The 26,617-nt window shown below is 50.1% G+C and overlaps 5 protein-coding genes across 5 annotated transcripts; 1 reads left to right on the top strand and 4 right to left on the bottom strand.

Moving 5' to 3' along the window:
- Positions 1–448: 448 nt before the first annotated feature.
- On the top strand, positions 449–8,924 carry apba2b (amyloid beta (A4) precursor protein-binding, family A, member 2b). The gene is made up of 13 exons (XM_068754543.1): positions 449–908; positions 1,429–2,372; positions 2,772–2,852; positions 3,499–3,538; positions 3,810–3,955; positions 5,218–5,253; positions 6,642–6,728; positions 7,361–7,546; positions 7,849–8,028; positions 8,103–8,315; positions 8,404–8,523; positions 8,634–8,774; positions 8,853–8,924. The coding sequence occupies exons 1-13, from the start codon at positions 449–451 to the stop codon at positions 8,922–8,924; spliced, it is 2,706 nt and encodes a 901-aa protein (XP_068610644.1).
- Positions 8,925–10,015: 1,091 nt separating this feature from the next.
- sord (sorbitol dehydrogenase) lies at positions 10,016–13,468 on the bottom strand. Its single transcript, XM_068759075.1, has 9 exons — positions 13,402–13,468; positions 13,280–13,313; positions 12,421–12,585; positions 11,835–11,994; positions 11,604–11,722; positions 11,367–11,432; positions 11,105–11,283; positions 10,898–11,019; positions 10,016–10,814 (listed from the first exon to the last, which is right to left on the bottom strand). Exons 1-9 carry the CDS (start codon positions 13,453–13,455, stop codon positions 10,649–10,651), a joined length of 1,065 nt encoding a protein of 354 aa, XP_068615176.1. The 5' UTR covers positions 13,456–13,468; the 3' UTR covers positions 10,016–10,648.
- Positions 13,469–13,690: 222 nt separating this feature from the next.
- Positions 13,691–17,132, bottom strand: LOC137910932 (sorbitol dehydrogenase-like). The gene is made up of 9 exons (XM_068755387.1): positions 17,042–17,132; positions 16,913–16,946; positions 15,479–15,643; positions 15,200–15,359; positions 14,997–15,115; positions 14,740–14,805; positions 14,478–14,656; positions 14,283–14,404; positions 13,691–14,192 (listed from the first exon to the last, which is right to left on the bottom strand). The coding sequence occupies exons 1-9, from the start codon at positions 17,093–17,095 to the stop codon at positions 14,027–14,029; spliced, it is 1,065 nt and encodes a 354-aa protein (XP_068611488.1). The 5' UTR covers positions 17,096–17,132; the 3' UTR covers positions 13,691–14,026.
- A 915-nt stretch (positions 17,133–18,047) lies between these two features.
- Positions 18,048–23,290, bottom strand: LOC137912830 (sorbitol dehydrogenase-like). Its single transcript, XM_068756997.1, has 9 exons — positions 23,237–23,290; positions 23,108–23,141; positions 21,904–22,068; positions 21,626–21,785; positions 21,423–21,541; positions 18,961–19,026; positions 18,699–18,877; positions 18,504–18,625; positions 18,048–18,413 (listed from the first exon to the last, which is right to left on the bottom strand). Exons 1-9 carry the CDS (start codon positions 23,288–23,290, stop codon positions 18,248–18,250), a joined length of 1,065 nt encoding a protein of 354 aa, XP_068613098.1. The 3' UTR covers positions 18,048–18,247.
- A 1,307-nt stretch (positions 23,291–24,597) lies between these two features.
- terb2 (telomere repeat binding bouquet formation protein 2) lies at positions 24,598–26,145 on the bottom strand. Its single transcript, XM_068740878.1, has 7 exons — positions 26,082–26,145; positions 25,643–25,724; positions 25,435–25,574; positions 25,122–25,183; positions 24,973–25,040; positions 24,812–24,900; positions 24,598–24,716 (listed from the first exon to the last, which is right to left on the bottom strand). Exons 1-7 carry the CDS (start codon positions 26,143–26,145, stop codon positions 24,598–24,600), a joined length of 624 nt encoding a protein of 207 aa, XP_068596979.1.
- Positions 26,146–26,617: the final 472 nt, after the last annotated feature.

Consider the following 26,617-nt stretch of genomic DNA (forward strand, 5'->3'; position numbering starts at 1 on the left):
TACTCTAATTCTAACAGTAGCATGTATTACAGGAGCGGACGTCCTCAGGAATACGGCTCAGCGCTCTTCTCCACACAAGGATTAATTTACCGCCTCCTCCCCGACACCATTTCACCAGATTTTGCAGGAGGAGGCTTTATCGTCTCCCGAGTTGACCATTTTCAGTCGGCGAGCTGAAAGAGCACGTCTATAAAAGCCCTCATTGACATACATGAGACAGCCAGGGCAAAGGTGTGGAGGAGACCTCGACTCACTTATTGATTCTCCGTCCTGATGGAGGCCCATTGAGAGTCTGCTGCCGTGAATCCGAGCAGCTAAGGCGCTGTGGACTTTCCTGGACGGCTGAAACAGTTAAATACGTTTTGCTTTGAACATTAAATTTGATGTCGCTCTAACATTGTTCTTCTGTGTCTTTGCCCGTCTCCCAGGATCAAACCGACAGCGATGCATGGCCTGTAGGCCGCCAACCATGGCTCATAGGAAGAGGCCTGGGGCCGGCGGAGGAAACGGTATGGCTGCTCCAGGCCCCGCCTCTTGTCCCACCTCTCATCCTACGGAGTCATGCAATCTGAAAGCCCTACCCCCGAGACGGCAGCCGGTTCGCTACCCCAAAGAGTCGCGTGATCAGAGACCCCTCCCCCAGCCCGGCAAGCCGCAATATTCCTCTCCCAAACCTCAAGAAGCGAGCCCCGACCATCCGGATGCAGGCGTCGATGCAGAGACAGAAGCGAAGCAGTACAGACAGGAAGCAGAGGCACAGCAGGACGACCATCGGCCGGCGACGCCCCCGACCCCGGACCACGCCCCCAACAGGGTGGACTTCCACAGCGGAGCCGACAGCCTCGATGAGGACTCCAGTTCGGACTACATCAACAACACCTCGGACGATGAGGAAGACTATGATGACGGTGAGCGAGACAAATCTTTGATCACGGGTAAAGGTTTCATCCTCGTCAGTATCTGTTTCATCTTAGCAGAATTATCTGTAAATTTCATAAAAGTTTCAGGGGGGAGGTTAATTGTGACTTAAAAAAACAAAAAACAAAGTGAAACAGCTGAAGCTGAAATATAGGGATGAAAATGGATTGGCTTCGGCAGTTCCGCACAAAGGTAGACAAACATCTCGTTTCCATCAAAGCGAGCCGACCGCCGAGCTCGATGAGGATCATAGATGCCGAGTTTCCAGGGACCGATTGCCCAAAATTAAGAACATGAATAACTTCCTCCTTCGTGTCCCCAAATTCAGAGGCGCTTTGGTCTCTTTGCGCCGGTCAACATATTCAAAAAGGACATTTGTTGCGTCTTATTGCGTTAGAAGTAATCGGAATGGGGGTCACATACGGGTTGCCATGTTGTTTAAGGTTCGAGTCCCTTTCCTCACATGAAATCATGACAAATGGAAACCGGTTCCACCGACTGTCTCCGCAGGGCTGGCGGAGGAGGATGAAGGCGCAACTTACTACATCCGCTACTGCCCGGAGGACGACAGCTACCTGGAAGGCATGGACTGCAGCAGCCAGGGCGACTGCGACCACACCCACAGCCAGGGCGACCGCACCGGGAGCACGCAGCCGGGCCGAGTGCACGCCAACGACTGCCAGGAGGCGGGGCCTGAGGGGGAGGCGAGAGAGGAAGAGTGGGTCGAAGACGACGAGGGAGAAGAGGCCGTGACGGAAGAGGAGGAAGAGGCGAGGGAGGAGTGGCCAGAGGGGGGCCGGGCCAAGGAGGAGCAGTGGGCGGGACGAGAGCGGCGCAGGGGGGAGGAGTGGGGGGTGGCAGAGGGAGAGGTGCGATGCGAGGTGGTGGCGCAAGATCCGGACGAGCAGATATATAACGGAAGGCCAGAGCCCATTCTGGACCATCGCCTGCCCAGGCGAGAGGAAGAGGAGGAGGAGGCAGAAAGCGAGGAGTACTGCCCCAACGGGGAAGAAGAGGAGGAGGAGGAGGATGTCGTGGACAGACGGGGACGGGCCTACACCGGAGACTACTACGCCCCAGAGGACAACGGGAACTCGGTGCCGGTCTCGCCGCAGCGCGGCCGTAAGGTGCTGGTGCTGGAGGGGGAGACGGGCGAGGAAGCCGAGGAGGACATCGACCAAATCGTAGCGGAAATAAAGATGAGCATGAGCATGGGGAGTCTAAGCAGCAGCGCCGACCAGAGCCCGGAGGACCCGGCGCGAGACCCCGCGCCGGGCGACTGCCCCCACCCCAAGCCGGACGCGGCCCCCTACCTGCCGACGCACCATCGCCACGACAGCAGGCCCAAGTCCCTGAACCTGCCGTCCACGCACCACAACAACCCCGACCTCCAGAGGGGGCCCAAGGCACAGCCGCGCTCCCCCGGGGACAGGCAGCGATGGACACAGGAGCAGGTGAGCCGCTCGTACGTTCATCACACGTTTAGACTTTAGGAGGAGTCGGGTTCCGGTCCGTTTACACCTCCGACACTCACCGTAACACGAGTCGATCGGGTCTGGGGTTCGGATCAGGATCAGGTTCAGCTGACAAGCTGCCACAGGATCCAGACCCGAGCGCCGTCGAGAATCTCCGGCAGATTCCCGATGATCCGGGACGACGCCGACGGATCACGGCTTCGATGCGCCGGTGCACGAATCAGGAAGGTCGCCTTGGCTCCGAATTCAACACGCCTCCCATCCCAACCAGCCAACGTGTTTCCGGCGTGCGACTCTCTCGCACGCCGTCGCTCTCTGGATGTATGACATTCTAACTCTCGCCTTCTTTGCACCTGCTCTTCTGTGTCGACCCGCCAGGCGAGCAACGGGGCGGAGCATCCCAGAACGCAGCAGCGCTCCGACCTCAACGTTCCGTTGGAAAACAACAACGCATCGGAGGTGAGACGACACTGAATGCACCGCCGTTTTGATTGAGGATATTGCTGTGGCGTGACCGATTGCGCTAGTAGTTGTGCTAGCATCCGGCTAACAAAGCGTCCCATCGGCTCGCGGTTCTACGAAGGCGTCCCCCTTCAAAAGCCGGCGTCCGACTTCGCAGTGAGCAAATCAGAACGGATCCGTGGGATCCGTTCACCGCGCTCGCCAAGGCCAGCTCAACGTCTTTAGCCGCCTCCCACCTCATGCACCGCCGCGCAGCCACACACGGGGTGGACGGGAACGCCGCGGCATCCTTAGTTTAAATAGACCCGTTTGGTAGCTGGAAATACGCGCAGCAAATTAAAGTGGTGCTTGAATATTCACGATGCCCTTCAAAGTAAAGGCACGAAAGGGAACTTCTCCACAAGGATCACGTTCGCTCGTCGACTCGAGCACATTTAGAGACAAACATTTGTAAATGTATAATAGTTGATCATAATTTAACCAGGCAGCGAGATTTGAGTCACGTCAGGTCGAACCCGGATGTTGGATTACAGGAAACGCAGACTTCGCGTGATCCGAGTCGAGCGCATCGCCCGACAGGATTCCCAAACGGAATTCATTCATTCATCCATTAATCTGTCATGTCTTATTTCCCCTCTTCCAGCCAACGAAGAAGGTTGCATCGTTCCCCAGCTTCGTCGATGGTAAGTTGATTCGTCTCCACGTCGGCTGGAAGACGAAGCCGCAAATATTGTAAATGCACGGAAACATTCCGAGTGTTCCTCTTCCGCCGGTCCGTCCCGTCCCGAGCTCCGGCTGAACTTGTTCAGTGCCGCCTCTGGTCAACCTGCATCGATCGTAACCGCAGATTCATCCCCACCTCCCGCCTGCACCTCGCCTCGATCCCTCACAAACCGCTGCCCCCCCTCTTTGACCCTCAATAATCACCGTGCTCTCTGCTTCCCTGCCGTCCAGTCCCAGGACCCTGCGAGCCAGAAGACCTGATCGATGGCATCATCTTTGCCGCCAACTACCTGGGCTCGACCCAGCTGCTGTCCGAGAGGAACCCCTCCAAGAACATACGCATGATGCAGGCCCAGGAGGCCGTGAGCAGGGTGAAGGTACGCAGACACGCCCCTGCGTCCGGCAGACACGCCCCTCCGTCCGGCACGCGCACGCACCCCAGTTCATTCACTTCCTTCTCACTATTCTGAATGAAACGTGAACATAAGCGTGGAAGGTTCTCTTCTCTTTGATGCTTGCCTGGTGTTCATCACTAGATTCTGCAATAAGCAGGGCGCTAATTAGCCGTTAGCGCCAACGACCGTTTCTCCGGAGACCAAACCAAACGCCACAGGATCTGGGTTTTAATCCAAAAGGGGAAAAGAACCAAATGAGTTAAGAGGTAGCCATCGAAACCGATACGGAGCCCCTCCCATTTCACTGAGCTACACAGACGACTGGCTGTGACTGAAGCTGCCGGGAGAGAGAAGGTATAAATGAAGGACTCTTCATTAAACGACTCATTTGTACGTAAACGATTGATTCGGTCAGACACAAGAACGGAACGACAGAGGAAGCGATGGAAGGAGAGAACGCTCATCGTCCCGTGGACGGCTTCGATGTGAAGAGTTTCAAATCTGCATTTCATCTCCAACGCAGATGCCTTCTCTGCAAAATGCACAGTCGGAATGAAACCATGGCAATGCTTAGCCCTCACCTGTCAGCAGCCTGCTTGGAAGCGGGCCATTATTTCCTCCAATCTCGCAAACTGCATTTTTTAAATCGTTGCGTGTCGGCTGCGCTCAAACAGCTGCGGCCTGATGTTGGCGCCGTTAGATCTAATATTCATGCAGGCTTCCATCCCTACGCTGCAGAGCAGTCGATGTCGCCGAACGCCTCAGATCCCTGCGAGCCGACGGCAGGAGAAAACATTCAACTGGAAGAAGACGCTTCGACGTGGAGGCGTCTGCTCCAACCGACGCGTCGGCCATGCTGAGCTCAAGCTGCCGTTTAATCGACTCATCGTAGCGCACAATTATAATCCTCTCCAGGGGCTTCGTCCTCTCGCGGCCACCAAGTCTCACTGGTGATCTGCTTATAGCCAGTTCTGAGCGTGGAGCCTTTCCCATGCATCTTTAGAATGACAGAACGGTGTCAGTTCATGTCTGCGTGTTTTTAATTTGATTTGTGTTTAAAAGAGAGAAAGAGAAATTATTTCCTCCGTCTCCACGAACAAACGACGCTTCAACGATAGCAAGCCAACCTCTACTGTCTCACCGCCTTTTATTTACCTTCTTTATTTTCCCTCCTCCCTCCCGTTTCTGTGCTCCCGTACCCGCCGACCTTGTCCCGTCCCAACGCCCGTCCTCCTGCCTGCCAGAGGGTGCAGAAGGCCGCCAAAATCAAGAAAAAGGCGGTGTGTAATAAAGCGAAAGGAAGACCCTTTGGCTCCACTCTCAGCTATTCATTTGTGCCTGTTCTCATGTGTCTCTCCCCCCCCCTCCCACCCATTTGTCGTGTGCATTCATCAGTGCAGCACCTTAGAACCTTTGATTTGGAACACAGGAGCCAGAAAACAGGCGAGCACGACGCGAGGACGAAGCTCCTCAGCCTGTGCAACAACACCGGAACCGGTTAACGGCATAAATGAAACTGGCAAATCCCAAACGTTCACTTCCTGCAGCTACGAAACCAAGAGCGGGAAGTGATTCAAAGGCAGAAACAAAAGGCTAATAGTAACACTCCAGAGTCAAATTAATTTGCAAAAGTATTAGAAGCCGGTGAAAATGTGGAGCCGTCTGGTCGCTCACATAATGAATAAGCCAAGATAACTGGAAGTGACACCAGACCCGGAAGCGTTCCGTCCAGCGCCTCAAGCAAGTGGAATACGGTGCATCTTTATTTTAGATTATAATATGATCTATTTTAGCTGCATTGCAAACATTGAACGTTCAGCAGCTGCAGCTCTGTTTTCAGATTTCCTACTTTTAATTGCCATTAAGCCGATTCATTTATGAGATTTAAACTGAGGGCATGCCGAGTGCGCGCTTGAATAATTAGGATAATCTCGGTTTATTTTCTTGCTTCTTTGAACACTGGTGATAATTCGATAGAGTAGAACAGAGGATTATCCATAAAGTAACGTCTGCCGTGCGTGTTTTAGGCTACGATAACTACGAATAAATGAAAAGCTTAAAAAAGGAAAACTGCATAGATGTTTTCTTCGTCTTCATTTTACAGATCAGGTTTTAGCATCGGTTCCACTGAAGACCAAACACAAGTTAGATTTAGAACCAGGAGCCGTTCAGAGTCTAGCGTTTCCAAGCTGAAGCCGCGCTAGGAAATGTAAACTATCAAAATAAAAGCACGACAGACAATTACATCTTTGATTCAATTCTGACCATCAAAAACCCGATAAGGGTAAAAAATTAACGTCACAAGCCCTTCAAACAGTCATTTAATTACAGCTACACATTACAGCGGCACACCCGGCTCCACGCGGCGCGCCGAGATGGAACCGTGTGCAGGCCGAACACGCGTCGCCCTCATTTGCAGCCCAGCCGGCTGGTAAAGGGTTTCAGTGTCGAGCCGTTTCTCCTTCCCATGCCAGCTCGCCATCCTCGAGCCGTAACAGCTAGTCCCAACCAACAACACTGCCAAACGGCGTTCCCGCCGCCTCTTCCACCCAACGCCTCCCTAGACGGACTCTAATCTTACCGTTAACAGTGGGCAAGGTCAAACATGGTGAGCAGACGAGGTCAGAGGAGACAAACTGACCGACTCCCGTTTTGTCTCCATCCACAGAGCGCGGATGGAGACGCCCACACCCTGACCGAGGTCGATCTGTTCATCTCCACCCAGAGGATCAAAGTTCTCAACGCGGACTCACAGGTGAGCACCGGCAGGAACACGCACGTCACGCCTGCCACCCGAAACCCCCGGCACACGGGAGGCAGGCGAGGCTACTTGAGATGCATTAACGACAAATAATTAACTGGTCTGAACTCAAAATCCAAATTATGAGGAAACAGGGAGTAAAAAAACTAATCCAGAAAACAAATAAATCCCAAACAGACGAAGAAAACACAAAAGAGAGCAAACTTACATCAGGAAGAGCAGACCGGGACTCGGGACCGGAACAGAACTTCACCAACATCCAGACACAATGAGCAGGTGGACTCGCACAGGCAGAGTGACGAGGTGCCGACAGACAGGTGGGACTGGGAGGGGCTAAGAACAGGGGCCAGGTGGGAACAATCAGTCAATCAGACAGGAAGCGCATAGATGGAGTGAACGGATAACACAGGAAATGGAAAGAACGAGACGTGACACAGGAAGTCTGCTACAAAATAAAACAGGAAGTAATGCAGTAATCCTCCATGTAGCCAGATTACAAGCATCTGTGTCAGTTACTCATTTTATTACAAGGTGGACTGTGGAATAAATGGAGACGCAGTCGTAGAATCTGGGGTGGGGGGGGGGGGGACTTCAGATTAACGTGACTTCTCCGGTTGATCCTCCAGGAGGCGATGATGGACAACGCGCTCCGCACCATATCCTACATCGCAGATATCGGAAACATCGTGGTCCTGATGGCGAGGCGCCGGATGCCCCGCGCCGCCTCCCAGGACTGCATCGAGACCACGGCCGGCGCGCCTGAGGCCAAGAAGCAGTACAAGATGATATGCCACGTCTTTGAGTCCGAGGACGTAAGTCCATCCACTTAAAAAAAGGTCACCTCTAAAGAGCGATAACTCCGGCCCCCTGAGTGCTTTTATCATTGCTGGAGATTATTAGATTTTACAGATTAGATATTAATATCCGTCCCCTCTTTGTCTCCGAGTGAGACAAAGAGGGGACGGACAGGGGGATGGACGCCTCTTGTCTTATAGAAGAAAAATGAAGTAAGGCTTGTGAGCAAAACGCAAGTGAAGTTGAAGGATCGCGTCTGGGTGCAACAACGTCTGACCCCCCCCCCCCCCCCCCCAAACGGTGCGTTTAATGTCCGCAGGCCCAGCTCATCGCCCAGTCCATCGGCCAGGCGTTCAGCGTGGCTTACCAGGAGTTCCTGCGAGCCAACGGCATCAACCCGGAAGACCTGAGCCAGAAGGAATACAGTGACATCATCAACACGCAGGAGATGTACAACGACGACCTCGTCCACTTCTCCAACTCGGAGAACTGCAAAGAGGTCCGGTCTGGATCTCCACTTCGACGCCGTTTGGCCGCGAGACTTTTTAACCCCCCCCCCCTTTTGGTCCACAGCTGCAGCTGGAGAAGAGCAAAGGGGAGATCCTGGGTGTGGTGATCGTGGAATCCGGCTGGGGCTCCATCCTGCCCACGGTCATCCTGGCCAACATGATGAACGGCGGCCCGGCGGCCCGTTCCGGCAGGCTCAGCATCGGAGACCAGATCATGTCCATCAACAACACCAGCCTGGTGGGGCTGCCGCTCGCGACCTGCCAGGGAATCATCAAGGTCGGGGAAGGCGTGCGGGACGCGCCGCGGCGTGGCTAACAGAGGCTAGACGCGGTACGACTGATGGAAGTCTGTGTTTCTCCGTTAGGGTCTGAAGAACCAGGTCCAGGTGAAGATGAACATCGTCAGCTGCCCTCCTGTCACCACCGTCCTCATCAAGAGGCCGGATCTGAAGTACCAGCTGGGCTTCAGCGTCCAGAACGGCATCGTAAGTCCGCCCCCGGGCGCCTCCGGGCGACCGCCGGGCGACCGCGACGGGTCTTGAAGCAGTTTGAATGTGACGGAGGAGAACGGCGGTTTGTGTTTCCGCCGGTTCAGATATGCAGCCTGATGAGGGGAGGCATCGCCGAGAGAGGCGGAGTCCGCGTGGGCCACAGGATCATCGAGATCAACGGGCAGAGCGTGGTGGCCACGGCGCACGAGAAGATCGTCCAGGCCCTGTCCAACTCCGTCGGCGAGGTTGGAACGCACGCGCACGTCAGACAGTCGCGCACGTGTGGCCCGTAACTGAGACACCTCTCTTTCTCTCGTCGTTAGATTCACATGAAGACGATGCCGGCCGCCATGTTCAGACTTCTGACAGGACAGGAGACGCCGATGTACTTATAAACAATGTCCACCGGACGGGCAGCCGGGTCCGACGGGTCCGACGGGTCCGACGGGTCGCATTCAAGGGCGAACCGAGGCGATCGGTGGCGCCTCGGGTTCGGGATGGCTTCACCCCCGTCGACTCATTTCTTCTTCTTCTCTTTATTTGAGCTGACGCCTTCCGCTCTTCATCTCTTTCCTCGTCTCACGCTTAACACGCAACGGCCATTTTTGACAGGAGACACACGAGAGGCGTGTCCGTGTGAATGCTGATCATTTATTCGTCCCGTTTTTCCCGAACTGGTCGAGGGAATGCAACGCAATGAATTCTTATTTTTTTTTTTTTGTCTTCAACATAATGAAATATGATACTTCTGCCATGCTTCTTGTATAGTCTCACTTTCTTCTATTTATTTCTCATGTAAATACTAATTCGGGCACCGCTGCCGGTGGGAGGGGCTTACAGCCCGCTACTGTAAATATTTGTTACATCTTGCCGTTTCATTGAAAGCAGCAATTTAAAAAGCCAGGTCTTATCGTCTCGGAATGTCGGATCTAAATGTGGGAATCGCGTGAACCTGTGTGGGGGGGGTGGGGTGCAGCAGGGGATTGTGGGAGGAACGCCATATTCTTTTTGATTTTCTCCGCCTCCTCCGGACAAGATGCATCTTTACTAGCTCTCACGCACAAAAAGCGGCTCATTGAGACAATAAGCAACCGAATGAAACTATTAACGTGCGTTTGATATCGAGGTCACGTGTGTGAGGAATGGCATTTCTTTTTGCCGCGTGTCCGCCATGAAGGCCCGCGCCACCACGAGTGGGCTGTGGAACGTACCTGTCGTCGTGTGATTGGTCCCATCGCCATAAGAACTGTTGGAACGTGTGTACGTAAAGCTGATGTGAAACAGACAAGGATCGGTCGCCGCAGACATCGTCCCGCCCGTAGGTGGGGGGGGGGGGGCTGTGACTCACTCTGAGGGAAGCGAGGGTGGAGTAAAGCTCAGCCACGTGGACGTTCTCTGTGTGCATGCCTCGTATTAGTGCCGTGTCATTGTGGCAAGATAATAAAATCTCAATTTGACTCCATCAATGTTAAAGTTTAATGTTTCTTCTGACCTCATTCTGGATCGGATCCAGAAGGCATTTTTCATGATGGTTCATGTCGGACCCCTTTGTGACCGTGCTTTTTGGTTACTGAATTGAATGCAGATTTTATTTTATTTTAATCCGGATTGCTTTCAAAATTTGAAGGAATCAAAGTTAGACCAAGACTCATCTTTTTCCGTAACAACGAGACAAACAAGCAAACATAAAACATAACCTCCGTGGCGGAGCTAATTAACATTCATTTGTGGAAATTATTTGTCCTCTAATTAGAATATAAAATTGGTTCAGAGCCTTTTGGTTTTGGCTTCTACTTCCCTCTAGCGGCTGAAACTATGTAGTGCAGGGTCAATAAATAATTACGAAAATTAGCTTTTTGTTATTGTTACAAAAATTGTAGCTTGATTACAGAGAGATTATCTCTTCTAAAGTGTAAAATCAGGCACATTTATGAATTAGATCCAATCATAAAATGATTAAATGTGGCTCAGAAAGCAGACCCCTGAAACGGCGTGTTTCACAGCGCTATCTGTTGTTGGCTTGCCCCTTTGAACTAGCTCTGTTAGCTCTATTAGGGTCAAGGTCCGGTTGGTGGCCGTCGTGCTGACTGTCGGGTCTGGTTCTCTTCAGCGGGTCAGATCAGGGCTTCTGGTCATTCTCGTCACACTTTAACATGACCTTTGTCCCAAGACCCAGACGTGTGGTCTCAAAGGCCTGGATGGCCTCCTCCAGAGGGAATCGGTGGGTCACCAGGGGCTTCACGTTCACCTTACCCGACGCCAGCATGGCGATGGCCATCGGCCAGCTGCGAGACAGCAAAAAGGTCAGTCGCAACTCTGCTTTTAATTATCGGCTCGAGGACAAGAAGGAGCAACAATCTCTTCTCACGTGTTGGAGTAGCGCATAACGCCTCTGATGTCCACCTCCCTCAAGGCGGCACTGACCAGAGGAACGGCGACCATGTTGGGGCTGACGCCCACCAGCGCCACCACGCCTCCTGAACGTGTTGCCTGTCGGGACAAGCCTCAATAACGAGGAGGAAGCAACAACAACTTAAAACAGTGAGGAAGCGGCTACTTCAAAGAGGTCACGTACGTAGATGGCGGTTTGAATGCAGCTCTCGGCTCCAGTGCATTCAATGCTGATGTGAGGCTTGTCTCCCATCATGTCCTCGACCATCTGGGCCAGCTGCTGAGGACCGGAGTCTTTCTTCACCTCCAGCTGGAAGTCGGCGCCCAAATCTTTGGCCACAGAGAGACGCTCTGGAAGCAGATCTACACACGGGACAGACGGGTTAGAGACGGAGGGACAGAAGACGGTTAAAGAACCTGCATGTTGAATCGGGTGTTTGTGTCACCGCTGATGAGGATCTGTGAGGCCCCCATCGCTTTAGCCACAAGCAAACAGACCAGCCCGATGGGTCCTGTGGAGAGAGGAAATAAAGGTGCTTTAATGCGACCCATGGAAAAAGCGAAACTTTCCAGAACACAAAACAATTCTGCATCAAAATCAAGGAGTTTGTTGCAGATTATAAGAAGAGGCATTTCCTGCAGCTTTTGTGTGACTTTGAAGGCCGTTCGTTGGCTTTATTCACCTGCGCCGCAGACGAGGACGGTGCTGCCGAGGGTGACGCCGGCTCTGCGACAGGCATGGATCCCCACGGAGAGAGGCTCGATCAGAGCCCCCTCCTCAAATGTCACGCTATCGGGTAACCTGCATCATGGACAGAGACAGAAACAGCTCAGAAAGGATTTGGGGAAACATTGGGTCAGAGATCAGTTGTTAGAAAATCTCTGGTACAAGGAACATGCAATAGAAGTCGTACTTGTAGCAGAAGTTGGCGCTGTGCTTGTAGTAGCGGCACAGAGTTCCATCGTCAGGCGGCGTGGCGCAGAAGAAGATGGTAGGAGATAAGTTATATCTTCCGGTTTTGCAGAACTCGTCCGCCTGACGGGGGACACCAGGCTCGATGGCCACCCTGTCACCTGGGAAATACGGGATTAGAGCGACCAACAGTGCGACTGAGCGTGAATACGATTTAAATCAGGGCCCCCCCCAACCACAGGGTCATGGCCCCGGTACCAGTCCATGAGGCATTTGTTACCGGGCCGCACAGAAAGAAGAAATAATTCATAGAATTTCTGTTGTATCGATTATTAGTATCTAGACTGGCAAAAATGAAAGTTTTTTTTAGAGCTTCTTAACAGAGGGAGAAAAGGCCAACTGAGGAGCCGGAGGAGGAGCCAAAGACCCACAAGAAAAGAAAATGAAGGACAGAAGCAACTATTGAGGGCTTCGACAAATGTGTGCGAGTAGAAACCCACGCGGAAAAAAATGACCTCCACGAAGCCGGACCACGGCAGGTTGGAGACCCCCGATACGTTCCACACGTGGAACCCGAAGCCACTCACCCACTTTAAGGTGCTTCACCGCCGATCCGACCTTTACCACCCGCCCCGATGCCTCGTGGCCCAACACCATCGGCTTCGTGAGCACAAAGTCACCGATGCTTCCGTGCTGCCAGTAGTGAACATCGGAGCCACAGATTCCAACAGAGTGGATCCGGAGCAGCGCCTCTGTGGACAGAACCGGAGACAGGACACACGGACACACACACATTCTGACATCTTTTCTGGGATTCGTTTTATTCCTTCATCTTCTTTGTTCTGATTCTACATATACGGGTCAAAGGTTATGCCGGAGCTTCTCCCAGGAAACTCCCCGGATGAGACACCCGCTTTCGGAGTGGACCCAGTCACCTTAAATCCTCTTAATTTTCATTCATGTTATTCTAGTACGTCTTCTCTTCTGAATATTGAGACAGACATTCGCCCGACACGTTGCCCCCCCCCCCCCCCCCCCCCCCCATTGAGAAAGATGCGACCTGTAACACACACCTCCTCCTCCGTGCATCAGGATCAGCGACACACAAAAGGGTTTGTGTAGGAACTCAATTTCACTATTAATACAGTTTCGTTTCTTTTGAAGCCTTTGAGGCCTTTATTAGAGGGTTTTTCTTTGCACATCACTTTTTTCAGTGTGTTGCTCAGGTATGGTACACGCCCCCTAATGTCACACACACATATATAATGTACTATTTAAATTTAAAGTACACTCCTCATAAATGGAGCTACAATCACAACCAGGCAGTTTGACAGTATTCTTGCGGTGTCTTTGAGATTAAGGGATTAAATAAATTACGTGCTTCAAGTTGTTTGAATGGATTTTACTTGCTTCTTGACGTCACACGTTCACCTGTTCAGATCTTACCATCAGGCCCTGGTTCCGGGACGGAGCGGGTTTCCTGCCACAAAATGCACACCAAAAAAAAACATTTACCTACGCTTGATCTCTGTTAATAACCGGTCCGGGGGGGGGGGGCAGTCTCCTACCAGCCTCAGGTCTCCTCTGGAATGCAGAACCACGGAGAGATTGTCCTGCGTCATGCCGGATGGAACGACGATCCGACGGCAGAGCGAAGATCAACCGGCGTGAGCAAACGAACCGTTCCGGTCGAACAGGGTCTGTCAAAGTTCAGAAGATAACTCCCCGAGGAGGCGGGGCTGTAGCAAAACACAGCAGCTGATTGGCTAAGGCTGAAGCCAATCAGCTGGGCAGTGAACCCCCGCCCTGAAGCCTCAACGAGAACCTGTGTGAGATGAAATCAAACTTGTTGTCTCTTTTTTTATTTTTCCAGGAGATCCCAAAAAAAGAAAACCAGGATGAAGAGCTTCTGGGCTCGTCTGCTGTGATGTCGCTCACATTTAAACGCCCCGACGCCGTCGAGGTGTAAAATAACCATCATTTGTTACCGCTATTTTAATAACTCTCTCAAAAGACCACATTGGTACATCATTATCCATTTAATCATGTCTCACGTCACGAGAATAAGGCGGGAGTTTCCTTTGTAGCGTGTCCATTTGAACTAGCTGTTAGCTTCATTAGCTTCAGATGTCCAGTTGGTGTCTGCCGGGCCGACTTGCCGTCCTCCTTCTCATTCGCCCACACAGCGTGACATCAGGGCTTTTGGTCATTCTGGTCACACTTCAACATGACCTTCACGCCAAGACCCTGAAGTGCGAGGTCAAAGGCCTGGATGGCCTCCTCCAGAGGGAAACGGTGGCTCACGAGCGGCTTCACGTTCAACTTGCCTGACGCCAGCATGGCGATGGCGGTCGGCCAGCTGCGAGACAAACATGTGACATAATACTTAAAGCTCGAACAATTCCGTCCTCATTGAATTACAAAAGAAAGGAGATCAATCTTGTCTCACGTGTTGCAGAAGCGTATCACGCCTCTGATGTCCACTTCTCTCCGGGCGGCATTGATCAGAGGAACAGTTGTCATCTCGGAACCGAGACCCACCATCATCACCACACCTCCGGAACGTGTCGCCTGACGGGAGGAATATCTGTCGTGACTTGGTTTATTTCCCAATCTACTGTAGTCCTTCAAAGAGGTCACGTACGTAGATGGCGGTTTGAATGCAGCTCTCGGCTCCAGTGCATTCAATGCTGATGTGAGGCTTGTCTCCCATCATGTCCTCGACCGTCTGGGCCAGCTGCTGAGGACCGGCGTCTTTCTTCACCTCCAGCTGGAAGTCGGCGCCCAAATCTTTGGCCACAGAGAGACGCTCTGGAAGCAGATCTACACACGGGACAGACGGGTTAGAGACGGAGGGACAGAAGACGGTTAAAGAACCTGCATGTTGAATCGGGTGTTTGTGTTACCGCTGATGAGGATCTGTGAGGCCCCCATCGCTTTAGCCACAAGCAAACAGAGCAGCCCGATGGGTCCTGTGGAGAGAGACAAGCAGGACGCCTGAGAGTGGGCTGGACTAAAATACCTGCTGTAAGGATTTGTGCAGTGAAAATGTCTGAAACAACGGAAAAAGGCCACTTAATAAACCTTAAAAATGCAGTTGCAGTCCCCTGAAATTCAACCTGCAACAGCTTGATAATAAAATATTACTGCAGTTTTTTCTTACCTGCGCCGCAGATGAGCACGGTGCTGCCGAGGGTGACGCCGGCTCTGCGACAGGCATGGATCCCCACGGAGAGAGGCTCGATCAGAGCCCCCTCCTCAAATGTCACGCTATCGGGTAACCTGCATCATGGACAGACGGTCAGACAAAAAGATCAGAGAATGAGGAAACGGAGAGCAGGCAAAGACATGCAATGGAAGTCGTACTTGTAGCAGAAGTTGGCGCTGTGCTTGTAGTAGCGGCACAGAGTTCCATCTTCAGGCGGCGTGGCGCAGCTGAAGATGGTAGGAGATAAGTTATATCTTCCGGTTTTGCAGAACTCGTCCGCCTCCCGGGGGACACCGGGCTCGATGGCCACCCTGTCACCTGGGAAATACAAGTTTGCAGCGTAGAAAAGTTCACCCAGGAAAGCTTTGCAGTATAACTCCATGGCAGATTCCTGCAGTGCCCATTGGACGAGCTCTTTAAACAAACACGCCACTCACCCACTTTAAGGTGCTTCACCGCCGATCCGACCTTCACCACCCGCCCTGATGCCTCGTGGCCCAACACCAGCGGCTTCGAGAGCACGTCGTCGCCAACGCTTCCGTGCTGCCAGAAGTGAACATCCGTTCCACAGATTCCAACAGAGTGGATCTGGAGCAGCGCCTCTGTGGACAGAACAGGATGCACGAGACAGGACGCACGAGACAGAACGCACGAGACAGGACGCACGAGACAGAACGCACGAGACAGAACGCACGAGACAGAACGCACGAGACAGAACGCACGAGACAGAACACACGAGACAGAACGCACGAGACAGGACGCACGAGACAGAACGCACGAGACAGGACGCACGAGACAGAACGCACGAGACAGAACGCACGAGACAGAACACACGAGACACGAGACAGAACACACGAGACAGAACACACTGAGGGTCCAGCGTGGCCTCGATGCATTTTATCATCGCATCGCAGAATTCCAGATGCTTCAACAGTTTGTTCATGAATTCAAACATGAATGACTAAACTCTATGAAAGATCTCCAGCTGATCCAGAACGCAGCAGTTCGTGTTCTGACAGGAACCAAACTGGGAGAACACATTTCCCCTGTTCTGGCGTCTCTGTATTGACTTCCTGTTAGAGCACGAATTGAATATAAAAGCCTTCTGTTCACTTTTATAGCCCTCAACAGCCAGACCCCTCCTTACTTTACAGAGCTCATTGTTCCATATTGCCCCGCTGGGGCCCTGCGGTCCCAAAATGCTGGCCTGCTGTTGATTCCAAAGATTTCCAAAAGCAGACTGGGGGGGGGGGGGGGGGGGGGCGGAGCTTTCAGTTATCGAGCTCATTTACTGTGGAATCAGCTCCATGATTCTCTATGTTCAAGAGTAGACTAAAGACTTTCCTTTTTAACAAAGTTTATAGTCAATAAATACAATAATCAATATGCTGTCATCGACCAACACTGGTGGCATAACCTCGCTATGACACGCTGAGCTCCTCCCTCTCCATCTTGTTATTCACATGTTATAAATGAAAGTCAGTCGTTTACCCCGCAGCTTTACCTACATGTTGTGAATCACTGGTAGATTCACTTCTCCTCTTCTCTCTGTCTCGCTATCGCTTTGTTTCTGACTCTCCTTCGATCTGTCCTTGTCTCTCCCTCTCTCTCGTTGTCTCTCTACATCGGTCTCTCTCTCTCTCCTTCTCAACCCAATCGGCGGCCGTCCACAATGATTCTTGTTGGCTTGTATCTATCAGCTTTCTTTTTTTATATATAAATATGAAATATGATACGTTTGGCAATAAAGGGTTAAAGCGATGATCTCGGTATATTAAAAGTCATGAAACTAAGTTCCCCTCCAGCTTTACGTATAATCCTTAAATAGAGTATCGCTCCTGGAGCTGAACCACAAGCAGTGAACATCTTACCCTCAGGACCTGGCTCCGGGACCGGGCGGGTTTCCTGTGATAAATTGGAATTAAGATGAAACAAAATGCTGCTTTGGTTCCAAAAGTTGTAACTAATTTACTGTGAGTGGAGAACGGACGGTGTCCTACCAGCCGGAGGTCTCCTTGGCCGTGCAGGACCACGGAGATATTTTCTTGCGCCATGAGACACGCCGCAGGACGGAGATGATCCGAACTGGGAGACGCCTGCTGAGCTGCTTCGGTCCAAGTTAAACAGACTGTGTAAGAAACGCCTCTGATATTAAGAGGCGTGTGCTTGTACAAAAACCCATTGGCTCGAACACCAAGAGAAAGTGTGTGTGTGTGTGTGTGTGTGTGTGTGTGTGTCGATGGTATGCACTCTGTTTATAGGTTCTGCAGCTGCCTCTATCAGCTCCTCCACTCACCATTGGCAGACGGAAGTAAAACTTTGAATCAGTCATTGTGACAATAGGAACTGCGTGTCCCAAAGCAAACGCTCACGCAGCAGCAGGGAGAAAAGGGGTTGGAACGTGGTGCAATGTTCCAAATGCAATGAAGGTTGGAGCAAGTGGGGAAAGAAAAGAGCAAAGCTTGTTAGGTAACGTCCAAAAGTGTGAAACAGGAAAGCAGAAAGAGACAGAAAGCCAAGCAAATGATCAAAACCAGACGAAACACAGAGCAAAGCAAAGACACAAGGAGCTCAGGAATGCTGTGCACTAAGGCTGGAATACCAGGAATCACACAGGGAAAAAACCAAAACAGAATGAGCATGCTGGAGAATAGTTTAGGTTCGGCTGAATAAGAGGCAAGCCGTGACTTCTTCATTAACCTGAGGGACTTTTGTGACTTCTTTATTATCCTGATGGACTTTTACTGATGTAAAACTGGATTCTCCGGATATTCCGAACAGAAAAAGAGGATACTTGTCTCGTAGTCGATCCTTATACGGTGTGTGTTTATATCTGGGAGTGCGTGTGCAATAGTTAACTCATTCATGGTGCTATTGTGTGATCTATTGTGTGACTACAGTTATTCTAATATGTACCTAAACAAATACATCACAGTTACTTCTCATTCATAAGCTGTTAGAACGTGTGCCGTCGAGGTGTAAAATAACTATAATTTGTTACCGCTATTTTAATAACTCTCTCAAAAGACCACATTGGTACATCATTATCCATTTAATCATGTCTCACGTCACGAGAATAAGGCGGGAGTTTCCTTTGTAGCGTGTCCATTTGAACTAGCTGTTAGCTTCATTAGCTTCAGATGTCCAGTTGGTGTCTGCCGGGCCGACTTGCCGTCCTCCTCCTCATTCGCCCACACAGCGTGACATCAGGGCTTCTGGTCATTCTGGTCACACTTCAACATGACCTTCACGCCAAGACCCTGAAGTGCGAGGTCAAAGGCCTGGATGGCCTCCTCCAGAGGGAAACGGTGGCTCACGAGCGGCTTCACGTTCAACTTGCCTGACGCCAGCATGGCGATGGCGGTCGGCCAGCTGCGAGACAAACATGTGACATAATACTTAAAGCTCGAACAGTTCCGTCCTCATTGAATTACAAAAGAAAGGAGATCAATCTTGTCTCACGTGTTGCAGAAGCGTATCACGCCTCTGATGTCCACTTCTCTCAGGGTGGCATTGATCAGAGGAAGAGTTGTCATCTCGGAACCGAGACCCACCATCATCACCACACCTCCAGAACGTGTCGCCTGACGGGAGGAATATCTGTCGTGACTTGGTTTATTTCCCAATCTACTGTAGTCCTTCAAAGAGGTCACGTACGTAGATGGCGGTTTGAATGCAGCTCTCGGCTCCAGTGCATTCAATGGTGATGTCAGGCTTGTCTCCCATCATGTCCTCGACCGTCTTGGCCAGCTGCTGAGGACCGGCGTCTTTCTTCACCTCCAGCTGGAAGTCGGCGCCCAAATCTTTGGCCACAGAGAGACGCTCTGGAAGCAGATCTACACACGGGACAGACGGGTTAGAGACGGAGGGACAGAAGACGGTTAAAGAACCTGCATGTTGAATCGGGTGTTTGTGTTACCGCTGATGAGGATCTGTGAGGCCCCCATCGCTTTAGCCACAAGCAAACAGACCAACCCGATGGGTCCTGTGGAGAGAGACAAGCAGGACGCCTGAGAGTGGACTGGACTAAAATACCTGCTGTGAGGATTTGTGCAGTGAAAATGTCTGAAACAACGGAAAAAGGCCATTTAATAAAGGGGGGGTGACTCGAATATAGTGCGGCCCCTCTTCCTTTTTGATTGCTTTGCATCCTCCCCTGAAATTCAACCTTCTTCTTCTGTCGTATGTCCTTAGACCTTCAGCTCTTTTGCAGCAAGCCAGTCCAGTGTGTCATTGTCCATATCAATTAAGCCCTGATCACCATTTGGCGGGCGGTATATGGGGCAGCTGGTCAGCACGTGGTCCACACTCTGTAATGGATCCCCACATTCACAGTGGGCACTGTCTGCAAGACCCCACTTCTGCATTGTTGCACCAAAGCGTCCAACTCCTGTCCGCAGCCGGTTGAGGGTATTCCACTCCTTGCGGGGCAGGTCCTGGCCAGGAACATCTGTTGGATCCTCAATGTAGCAGTGGAGCCTGGATGGTACTGCCACCTTCCACTGGTCCCTCCATCTGGCCTTCACCCAGGATTCCTTCGATATGTCAGCTGGTGTCGTACGAAGCAGTTCTTGGGCCTGTGTGGCAAAAGGGCAACGGGACTTGAGGCGGGTATGATGTGGTGTCTCCATGACAACCTTGTGGAAAAGGTGGGATTCACTCAGATGTGCCTTCCGAGCGAGAACTCATCTGGATGCCTCTCGCCTGATCTCTGCTGGGGCGATTCCAGCAAGGACTGGCAGTTGGTTGGTTGGAGTGACACGTAGGCATCCGGAGACAGTCCGTAGTGCGCTGTTGGGTGCAGCATCCAGCTTACGGACATGAGGGATACGGCTTCAGACTGGGGCACAGTACTCAGCAGCAGGCAGGACCAGGGCCTCGGTGGAGAAACGCAGCATCTTTGTGGAGGCTCCCCACGTGGTTCGGGCAAAACGCCGTATCAGTGCTGCACGGGCAGTGGTCTTTCCTTTAACATTGTCCAGATGTTGTTTAAAGGACAGTGTTCTGTCGAGCTTCACGCCAAGGTAAGTCGGGGAGGACTGGGACTGTAGCTGTGCATCGTCAGCGATGATGTTGATTTCACGTGTTGCTTCCCTGTTGTGGAGGTGGAACATTGTTGCAACGGTCTTCTCGACACTGAGCTTGAGTCGCCAGTCCTTCAGGTAAGAGGATAGAATGTCCATATCCTCTGTAAGGCCTTCCTCTACTACTTCCCACGAGGATTTGCTGAGCAGGATTGCCAGGTCGTCTGCATAGCCGTACTTTCTTGATGTTGTTAGGGGTAGGTCATGGATGTAGATGTTAAATAACATCGGTGCAAGCACAGAGCCCTGTGGGACACCGTTCCTGAGTCTTCTTACCCTACTGCTTTGGCCGTTGCTGGTGTGGAGCTTAAAGCTGCAGTTGCTCAGCATCTCCATAATGAAGCTCACCATGTGCTTGTCCGGGATGGTCTCCAGAAGCTTCATATGTAGCCCGCGCAGCCAGACAGTGTCATAGGCAGCTGTGAGGTCCAAGAATACGGCACCAGCCTTCTTACCTGCCTGGAAACTGTCCTCTATGTCATGACACAAAAGGGTCACCTGATCCGTTGTCAACATACCACTTCGGAATCCAGCTTGTTCTTTGGGGAGCTGGGGGTCGATCACTGGGGTGGGGTGAGCCAGGATGAGGTGTTCCAGCAGTTTGAAGGGTACACATAGCAGGGAGATTGGCCGGTATCCCTTTGGGTCAACACTTGGCTTGTTGGGCTTCGGTAGAGCAATCACCTTGGCACGGCGCCAGATTTTCGGCATCTTGAGGTGTTGGAGGCATGCAGAGAGGAAGCAACGGAGCCAGTCAGTTGCCTTCTTGCCTTGGTGTTTCACAGACTCTGGGTGGATGCCATCTATCCCTGGTGCCTTACCAGTCTTAAGATGTTTTATGGCTTGTTCGGCTTCTTGCATTGAGAAGTTAACCGATAGGTTGGCATCACACCCTGGGGCCCTGTACAGTTCATGGACTCTCGCTGATGTTGTTTGAGTGAAGTCCTTGTCTGCGTTTGGGAAGCGGCTGTTACTCAGCAGGAGCAACACAATGGAGTTTGCAGTAATGGGGCACGGTGCCGGGGTTGTTGACCTTCCAGTCAGCTTGTTCAGGGTCTGCCACCCCCTTCGACTGGAGTGTGTGAAGTCGATTGACTCCACTGTCTCAGTCCAACGTTGCCTGCGTTTCTCATTCAGTCTGCGGAATAGATTTACTGCTGCTTTGTCCCTGCCTTCGCTGGTTTGTGCTTCAGCGTGGGCGCGAAGTAGTTGTTCACATTTGCCATCCCAACAGGGAACATAGGCTTTACGTTCACCGCGGGGGATGTAATAAAATATTACTGCAGTTTTTTTTTACCTGCGCCGCAGATGAGCACGGTGCTGCCGAGGGTGACACCGGCTCTGCGACAGGCATGGATCCCCACGGAGAGAGGCTCGATCAGAGCCCCCTCCTCAAATGTCACGCTATCGGGTAACCTGCATCATGGACAGACGGTCAGACAGAAAGATCAGAGAATGAGGAAATGGAGAGCAGGCAAAGACATGCAATGGAAGTCGCACTTGTAGCAGAAGTTGGCGCTGTGCTTGTAGTAGCGGCACAGAGTACCATCGTCAGGCGGAAGGGAGCAGCTGAAGATGGTAGGAGATAAGTTATATCTTCCGGTTTTGCAGAACTCGTCCGCCTCCCGGGGGACACCGGGCTCGATGGCCACCCTGTCACCTGGGAAAGACAATTTTTTGGCAGAAAAGGTTCACCCAGGAAAGCTTTGCAGTATAACTCCATGGCAGATTCCTGCAGTGCCCATTGGACGAGCTCTTTAAACAAACACGCCACTCACCCACTTTAAGGTGCTTCACCGCCGATCCGACCTTCACCACCCGACCTGATGCCTCGTGGCCCAACACCAACGGCTTCGTGAGCACGTAGTCGCCAACGCTTCCGTGCTGCCAGAAGTGAACATCCGTTCCACAGATTCCAACAGAGTGGATCTGGAGCAGCGCCTCTGTGGACAGAACCGGACGCACGAGACAGGACACAGTGAGGGTCCAGCGTGGCCTCGCACCGACGGACGGGAGAAGATGCTTCAACAGTTTGTTCATCAATTCAACTATGAATGACTAAACTCTATGAAAGATCTCCAGCTGATCCAGAATGCAGCAGCTCGTGTTCTGACAGGAACCAGACTGAGAGAACACATTTCCCCCGTTCTGGCGTCTCTACATTGGCTTCCTGTTAGAGCCCGAATTTAATAGAAAATCCTTCTGTTCACTTTTAAAGCCCTCAACAGCCAGACCCCTCCTTACCTTACAGAGCTCATTGTGCCATGTTGACCCTCTAGGGCACTGCGGTCCCAAAACGCTGGCCTGCTGTTGGTTCCAAAGATTTCCAAAAGTAGACTGGGGGGGCGGAGCTTTCAGTCTCCTTACTGTGGAATCAGCTCCCTGATTCGGTTCGTGAGGCAGACACCAGCTCTATGTTCAAGAGTAGACTAAAGACTTTCCTTTTTAACAAAGCTTATAATTAATCAATGCAATAATCACTATGCTATCATAGGCCAACACTGGTGGTATAACCTCGCTATGACACGCTGAGCTCCTCCCTCTCCATCTTGTTATTCACATGTTACAAATAAAAGTCAATATGTCCTCTCTCTCCTTCTGTCTCAGTCTGCAGGTCCTGCTGTCCTTGACTCTGCAGAACCTGGACCTGACTGTCCAACGGTGACATCACTACTAGCATTTCTTGTATAGCAGCTCTTTAGTCAGTCTCAATCGACGGCCGTCCACAATGATTCTTGTTGGCTTGTATCTATCAGCTTTTTATATATATATATATATAAATAAAAATCAAACTTCTGAAGTAGAAGTCTCAAAATCCTGAAAAGCCGTGTGTATGAAATATGATACGTTGGGCAATAAAGGGTTAAAGCGATGATCTTGGTATATTAAAAGTCATGAAACTAAGTTCCCCCCCAGCTTTACGTATAATCCTTAAATAGAGTATCGCTCCTGGAGCTGAACCACAAGCAGTGAACATCTTACCCTCAGGACCTGGCTCCGGGACCGGGCGGGTTTCCTGTGATAAATTGGAATTAAGATGAAACAAAATGCTCCTTTGGTTCCAAAAGTTGTAACTAATTTACTGTGAGTGGAGAACGGACGGTGTCCTACCAGCCGGAGGTCTCCTTGGCCGTGCAGGACCACGGAGATATTTTCTTGCGCCATGAGACACGCCGCAGGACGGAGATGATCCGAACTGGGAGACGCATGCCGAGCTGCTTCGGTCCAAGTTAAACAGACTGTGTAAGAAACGCCTCTGATATTAAGAGGCGTGTGCTTGTACAAAAACCCATTGGCCCGAACACCAAGAGAAAGTGTGTGTGTGTGTGTGTGTGTCGATGGTATGCACTCTGTTTATAGCTTCTGCAGCTGCCTCTATCAGCTCCTCCACTAACAGAGTGATGTTGACCATTGGCAGAAGGAAGTAAAACTTTGAATCAGTCTTTCTGACAATAGGAACTGCGTGTCCCAAAGCAAACGCTCACGCAGCAGCAGGGAGAAAAGAGTTTGGAACGTGGTGCAATGTTCCAAATGCAATGAAGGTTGGAGCAAGTGGGGAAAGAAAAGAGCAAAGCTTGTTAGGTAACGTCCAAAAGTGTGAAACAGGAAAGCAGAAAGAGACAGAAAGCCAAGCAAATGATCAAAACCAGACGAAACACAGAGCAAAGCAAAGACACAAGGAGCTCAGGAATGCTGTGCACTAAGTCTGGAATACCAGGAATCACACAGGGAAAAAACCAAAACAGAATGAGCATGCTGGAGAATAGTTTAGGTTCAGCTGAATAAGAGGCAAGCCGTGACTTCTTCATTAACCTGAGGGACTTTTGTGACTTCTTTATTATCCTGAGGGACTTTTACTGGTGTCAAACTGGATTCTCCGGATATTCCGAACAGAAAAAGGAGGATACTTGTCTCGTGGTCGATCCTTATACGGTGTGTGTTTATATCTGGGAGTGTGTGTGCGATAGTTAACTCATTCATGGTGCTATTGTGTGATCTATTGTGTGACTACAGTTATTCTAATATGTAAACAAATACATCACAGTTACTTATCATTCATAAACTGTTAGAACGTGTGAAATATAATATCAGCATCGACTCGCTTCAGTGAATGCGTGTGATCAAATAAACATTACTACATACATGCGGTATATAATCCTGGTCACAAGGGCGAGCACTGATTGGTCCTTCGTGTGAAGCATGTGACCGGAGAGGCGGGCTCTCCACTCAGAGAACAGCGGTTACGACATAACCAACGAGGTTCTTCACGTGGTTTCAATGACGTCACACAGATTGTCCAAAAGTGAGGATTTTTATTTTAAAACGTAACAATTGTAAATTATATTCTCTTAAAAATCTATTACGATTATTTTTAGCACGCACACACACAATGAGTCAGAAATCATGAATTGATTACTGGCACCTGCTGATGTCATCGCTACCATAAGTGCACGTAGAAAAGTGCCAGCATCTTATTTGCTGTCACGCGGCGAGCAACAGCAGGCTTTGCAGTCGGAGCAGCGGAAACCTCCGGGATGAACGTCACAAAGATCGCCGGAGTATTTCCACAAGTTTTTCATGCTGACGTAACCTGTTACAGGTAAAGGAAAAAAATTCCAACATTCTAAATTCATTACGGATATGTTATTGATAAACTAACAGTAAATGATAAATGAATTATTTCACCTGTCAGCTTGTTACAAACGGGATATTCCTGCTTATTTCCACTCAGACAGGCTTCACTCTCTGACCCGTCTGTGTCAATTGGTTCAGAACTGCCAAAAGAGTAATGGGATTACATGAATTGGACTACATTTATTAACCCCCATTAACATTAACATATTTACGGTATAGCAAAGTACTTGGTTCTGCTGACTTCTTCGGGATAGTCCGCTTCTCTCTGGTGACTGGAACTCTTGAGGGAAACATTATTCTGGACATTACTGTCATTTACATGAAGTGTCTTTCTGTAGTTTGTACTTACAGGTGTACTCACCTGGGCAGGTGACTGCTGATGTTCCCGCTCCCAAATCAACCTCCCAGCTACATTTCTCACTTCTTAAATAGTCATCAGATAAAAACAATATGAGTTATAAGCTATAAAATTGGTTTTGCATTTAAATCAAATTTTAGTCTATGTGAATATTTTAAGAGGTAAAATGGAATAAAAGTAAAGGTTTTTAACAATTAAAGAGGCAAAGATGAAACCTTTCTTACGTCCCGTGAACTTGCGACCCCTCTAACTCATGTTCAGACCGCACTAACATCACTAAGGTGTATTTATAAGAAGTTACTAAACACATGCTCACCCTCCTGCACGGAAATTGGAGGCAGCACGAAATGACCAATGGAGACAGATTTTACACTCCGGCGTTTCTCACAGATGGACAGGAACAAGACATGAAAAACCACCACCTTGTTCCACAGGTAGTCTTTGCTCTCAAATATCCTGCAAAACAGAACTTCAATTAGATAAAAGAAATTCTAACAGATAATGGCTTTTCAGAGCCGACTCACCTGAGCGTATCAGGACAGGTAGCATCCTCACTGAACAGGTAATCTGCTGTCCTCCATCCAGTGATCGTGCCGCCTTCCAGTCCTGCAAGAAAGACATTAAAACTAAGATGACAGTACTACAGAGCAGCTTAAAAAAAGAACTCTTAAATCTCTTTAAAAAATTACAAACCAAATATTCTGTTTATTAATAACCTGACAGCTTATAAACTATTACATGTATTACTACTACTAGTTTATATAGACTGATATTACCATAAATGTTAAGTAAAAAAAAATTACAATAAACACGAAATGACAAAAGCCAAACAACAACAACAAAAAGTGTGTTAGAAATTACATTCATTCTCCTCAACTCTTAGCGAACACAGCTAACGTTACTTAGCAGGTGATGTTTGACTTGTAAGCTACTTTTTTTGTAACTTTAATAATCGTTACTTACTCCAAAAGTTGTGACATGCTGGCGGGACGCTGTGAGAGAACCAGGCAGACTTATTCCTAAACATAGTTAAAGTCCACTCGCATAGAATGTTCTTAGCTACTTCCTAATGCGCTAAACATCATCAGTGATAACTGTACACCTAGCTTGCTATACTTATTGTAGTTTATAAGATAACTTCCGGTGCCTGGACCGTGTTGGCGCTGAAACGACCCTGCGGCATTCAAGGGCCATTCAAAATAATCAGAAATATCAAACTCCTCGACGAATCAACGGAAAAGTTAAGTCAAAGTTTATTATTCCTTTGGCTGACTAAAATGAGCCGATTTTATTTTTAACAAAATTCTGTCTTCCATTGTTTTGTTTTCTAAACCGTTAAATGTATTTATGTATCCGTGTATTTTCAATATTTCTCAACTTTTCAGATATTTGATTCTTAGCTGTTAAATGTTTCTCATTAAGTTTTTATGGATGCGTATTTATATCTTAATTAATGCATTTATTGTACAGTATGAAATTAAGCAGCGCTTTGCAGTTCC

The sequence above is a fragment of the Brachionichthys hirsutus genome, chromosome 1 (genome assembly GCF_040956055.1).
Source record: "Brachionichthys hirsutus isolate HB-005 chromosome 1, CSIRO-AGI_Bhir_v1, whole genome shotgun sequence".
Taxonomy (NCBI): Eukaryota; Metazoa; Chordata; class Actinopteri; order Lophiiformes; family Brachionichthyidae; genus Brachionichthys; species Brachionichthys hirsutus.

Coding starts and splice junctions, on each gene's coding strand:
- apba2b (XM_068754543.1), top strand. CDS start 449: ATGGCCTGTAGGCCGCCAACCATGGCTCATAGGAAGAGGCCTGGGGCC. Junction 2,853..3,498: donor AAAACAACAACGCATCGGAG/GTGAGACGACAC, acceptor CCCCTCTTCCAG/CCAACGAAGAAGGTTGCATC. Junction 3,539..3,809: donor GTTCCCCAGCTTCGTCGATG/GTAAGTTGATTC, acceptor CCTGCCGTCCAG/TCCCAGGACCCTGCGAGCCA.
- sord (XM_068759075.1), bottom strand. CDS start 13,455: ATGACGCAGGACAATCTCTCCGTGGTTCTGCATTCCAGAGGAGACCTG. Junction 12,586..13,279: donor CCCGGAACCAGGGCCTGATG/GTAAGATCTGAA, acceptor TTCTGTCCACAG/AGGCGCTGCTCCGGATCCAC. Junction 10,815..10,897: donor GTTATGCGCTACTCCAACAC/GTGAGAAGAGAT, acceptor GCTGTCTCGCAG/CTGGCCGATGGCCATCGCCA.
- LOC137910932 (XM_068755387.1), bottom strand. CDS start 17,095: ATGGCGCAAGAAAATATCTCCGTGGTCCTGCACGGCCAAGGAGACCTC. Junction 14,657..14,739: donor CTCACAGATCCTCATCAGCG/GTAACACAAACA, acceptor TCCCGTGTGTAG/ATCTGCTTCCAGAGCGTCTC. Junction 14,405..14,477: donor GCATTCAAACCGCCATCTAC/GTACGTGACCTC, acceptor TCCTCCCGTCAG/GCGACACGTTCCGGAGGTGT.
- LOC137912830 (XM_068756997.1), bottom strand. CDS start 23,290: ATGGCGCAAGAAAATATCTCCGTGGTCCTGCACGGCCAAGGAGACCTC. Junction 21,786..21,903: donor GGTGAAGCACCTTAAAGTGG/GTGAGTGGCGTG, acceptor TGTCTTTCCCAG/GTGACAGGGTGGCCATCGAG. Junction 19,027..21,422: donor CGTGCTCATCTGCGGCGCAG/GTAAAAAAAAAC, acceptor CTCTCTCCACAG/GACCCATCGGGTTGGTCTGT.
- terb2 (XM_068740878.1), bottom strand. CDS start 26,145: ATGTTTAGGAATAAGTCTGCCTGGTTCTCTCACAGCGTCCCGCCAGCA. Junction 24,901..24,972: donor ACCAAGTACTTTGCTATACC/GTAAATATGTTA, acceptor CTCTTTTGGCAG/TTCTGAACCAATTGACACAG. Junction 24,717..24,811: donor CGTTTGTAACAAGCTGACAG/GTGAAATAATTC, acceptor TACCTGTAACAG/GTTACGTCAGCATGAAAAAC.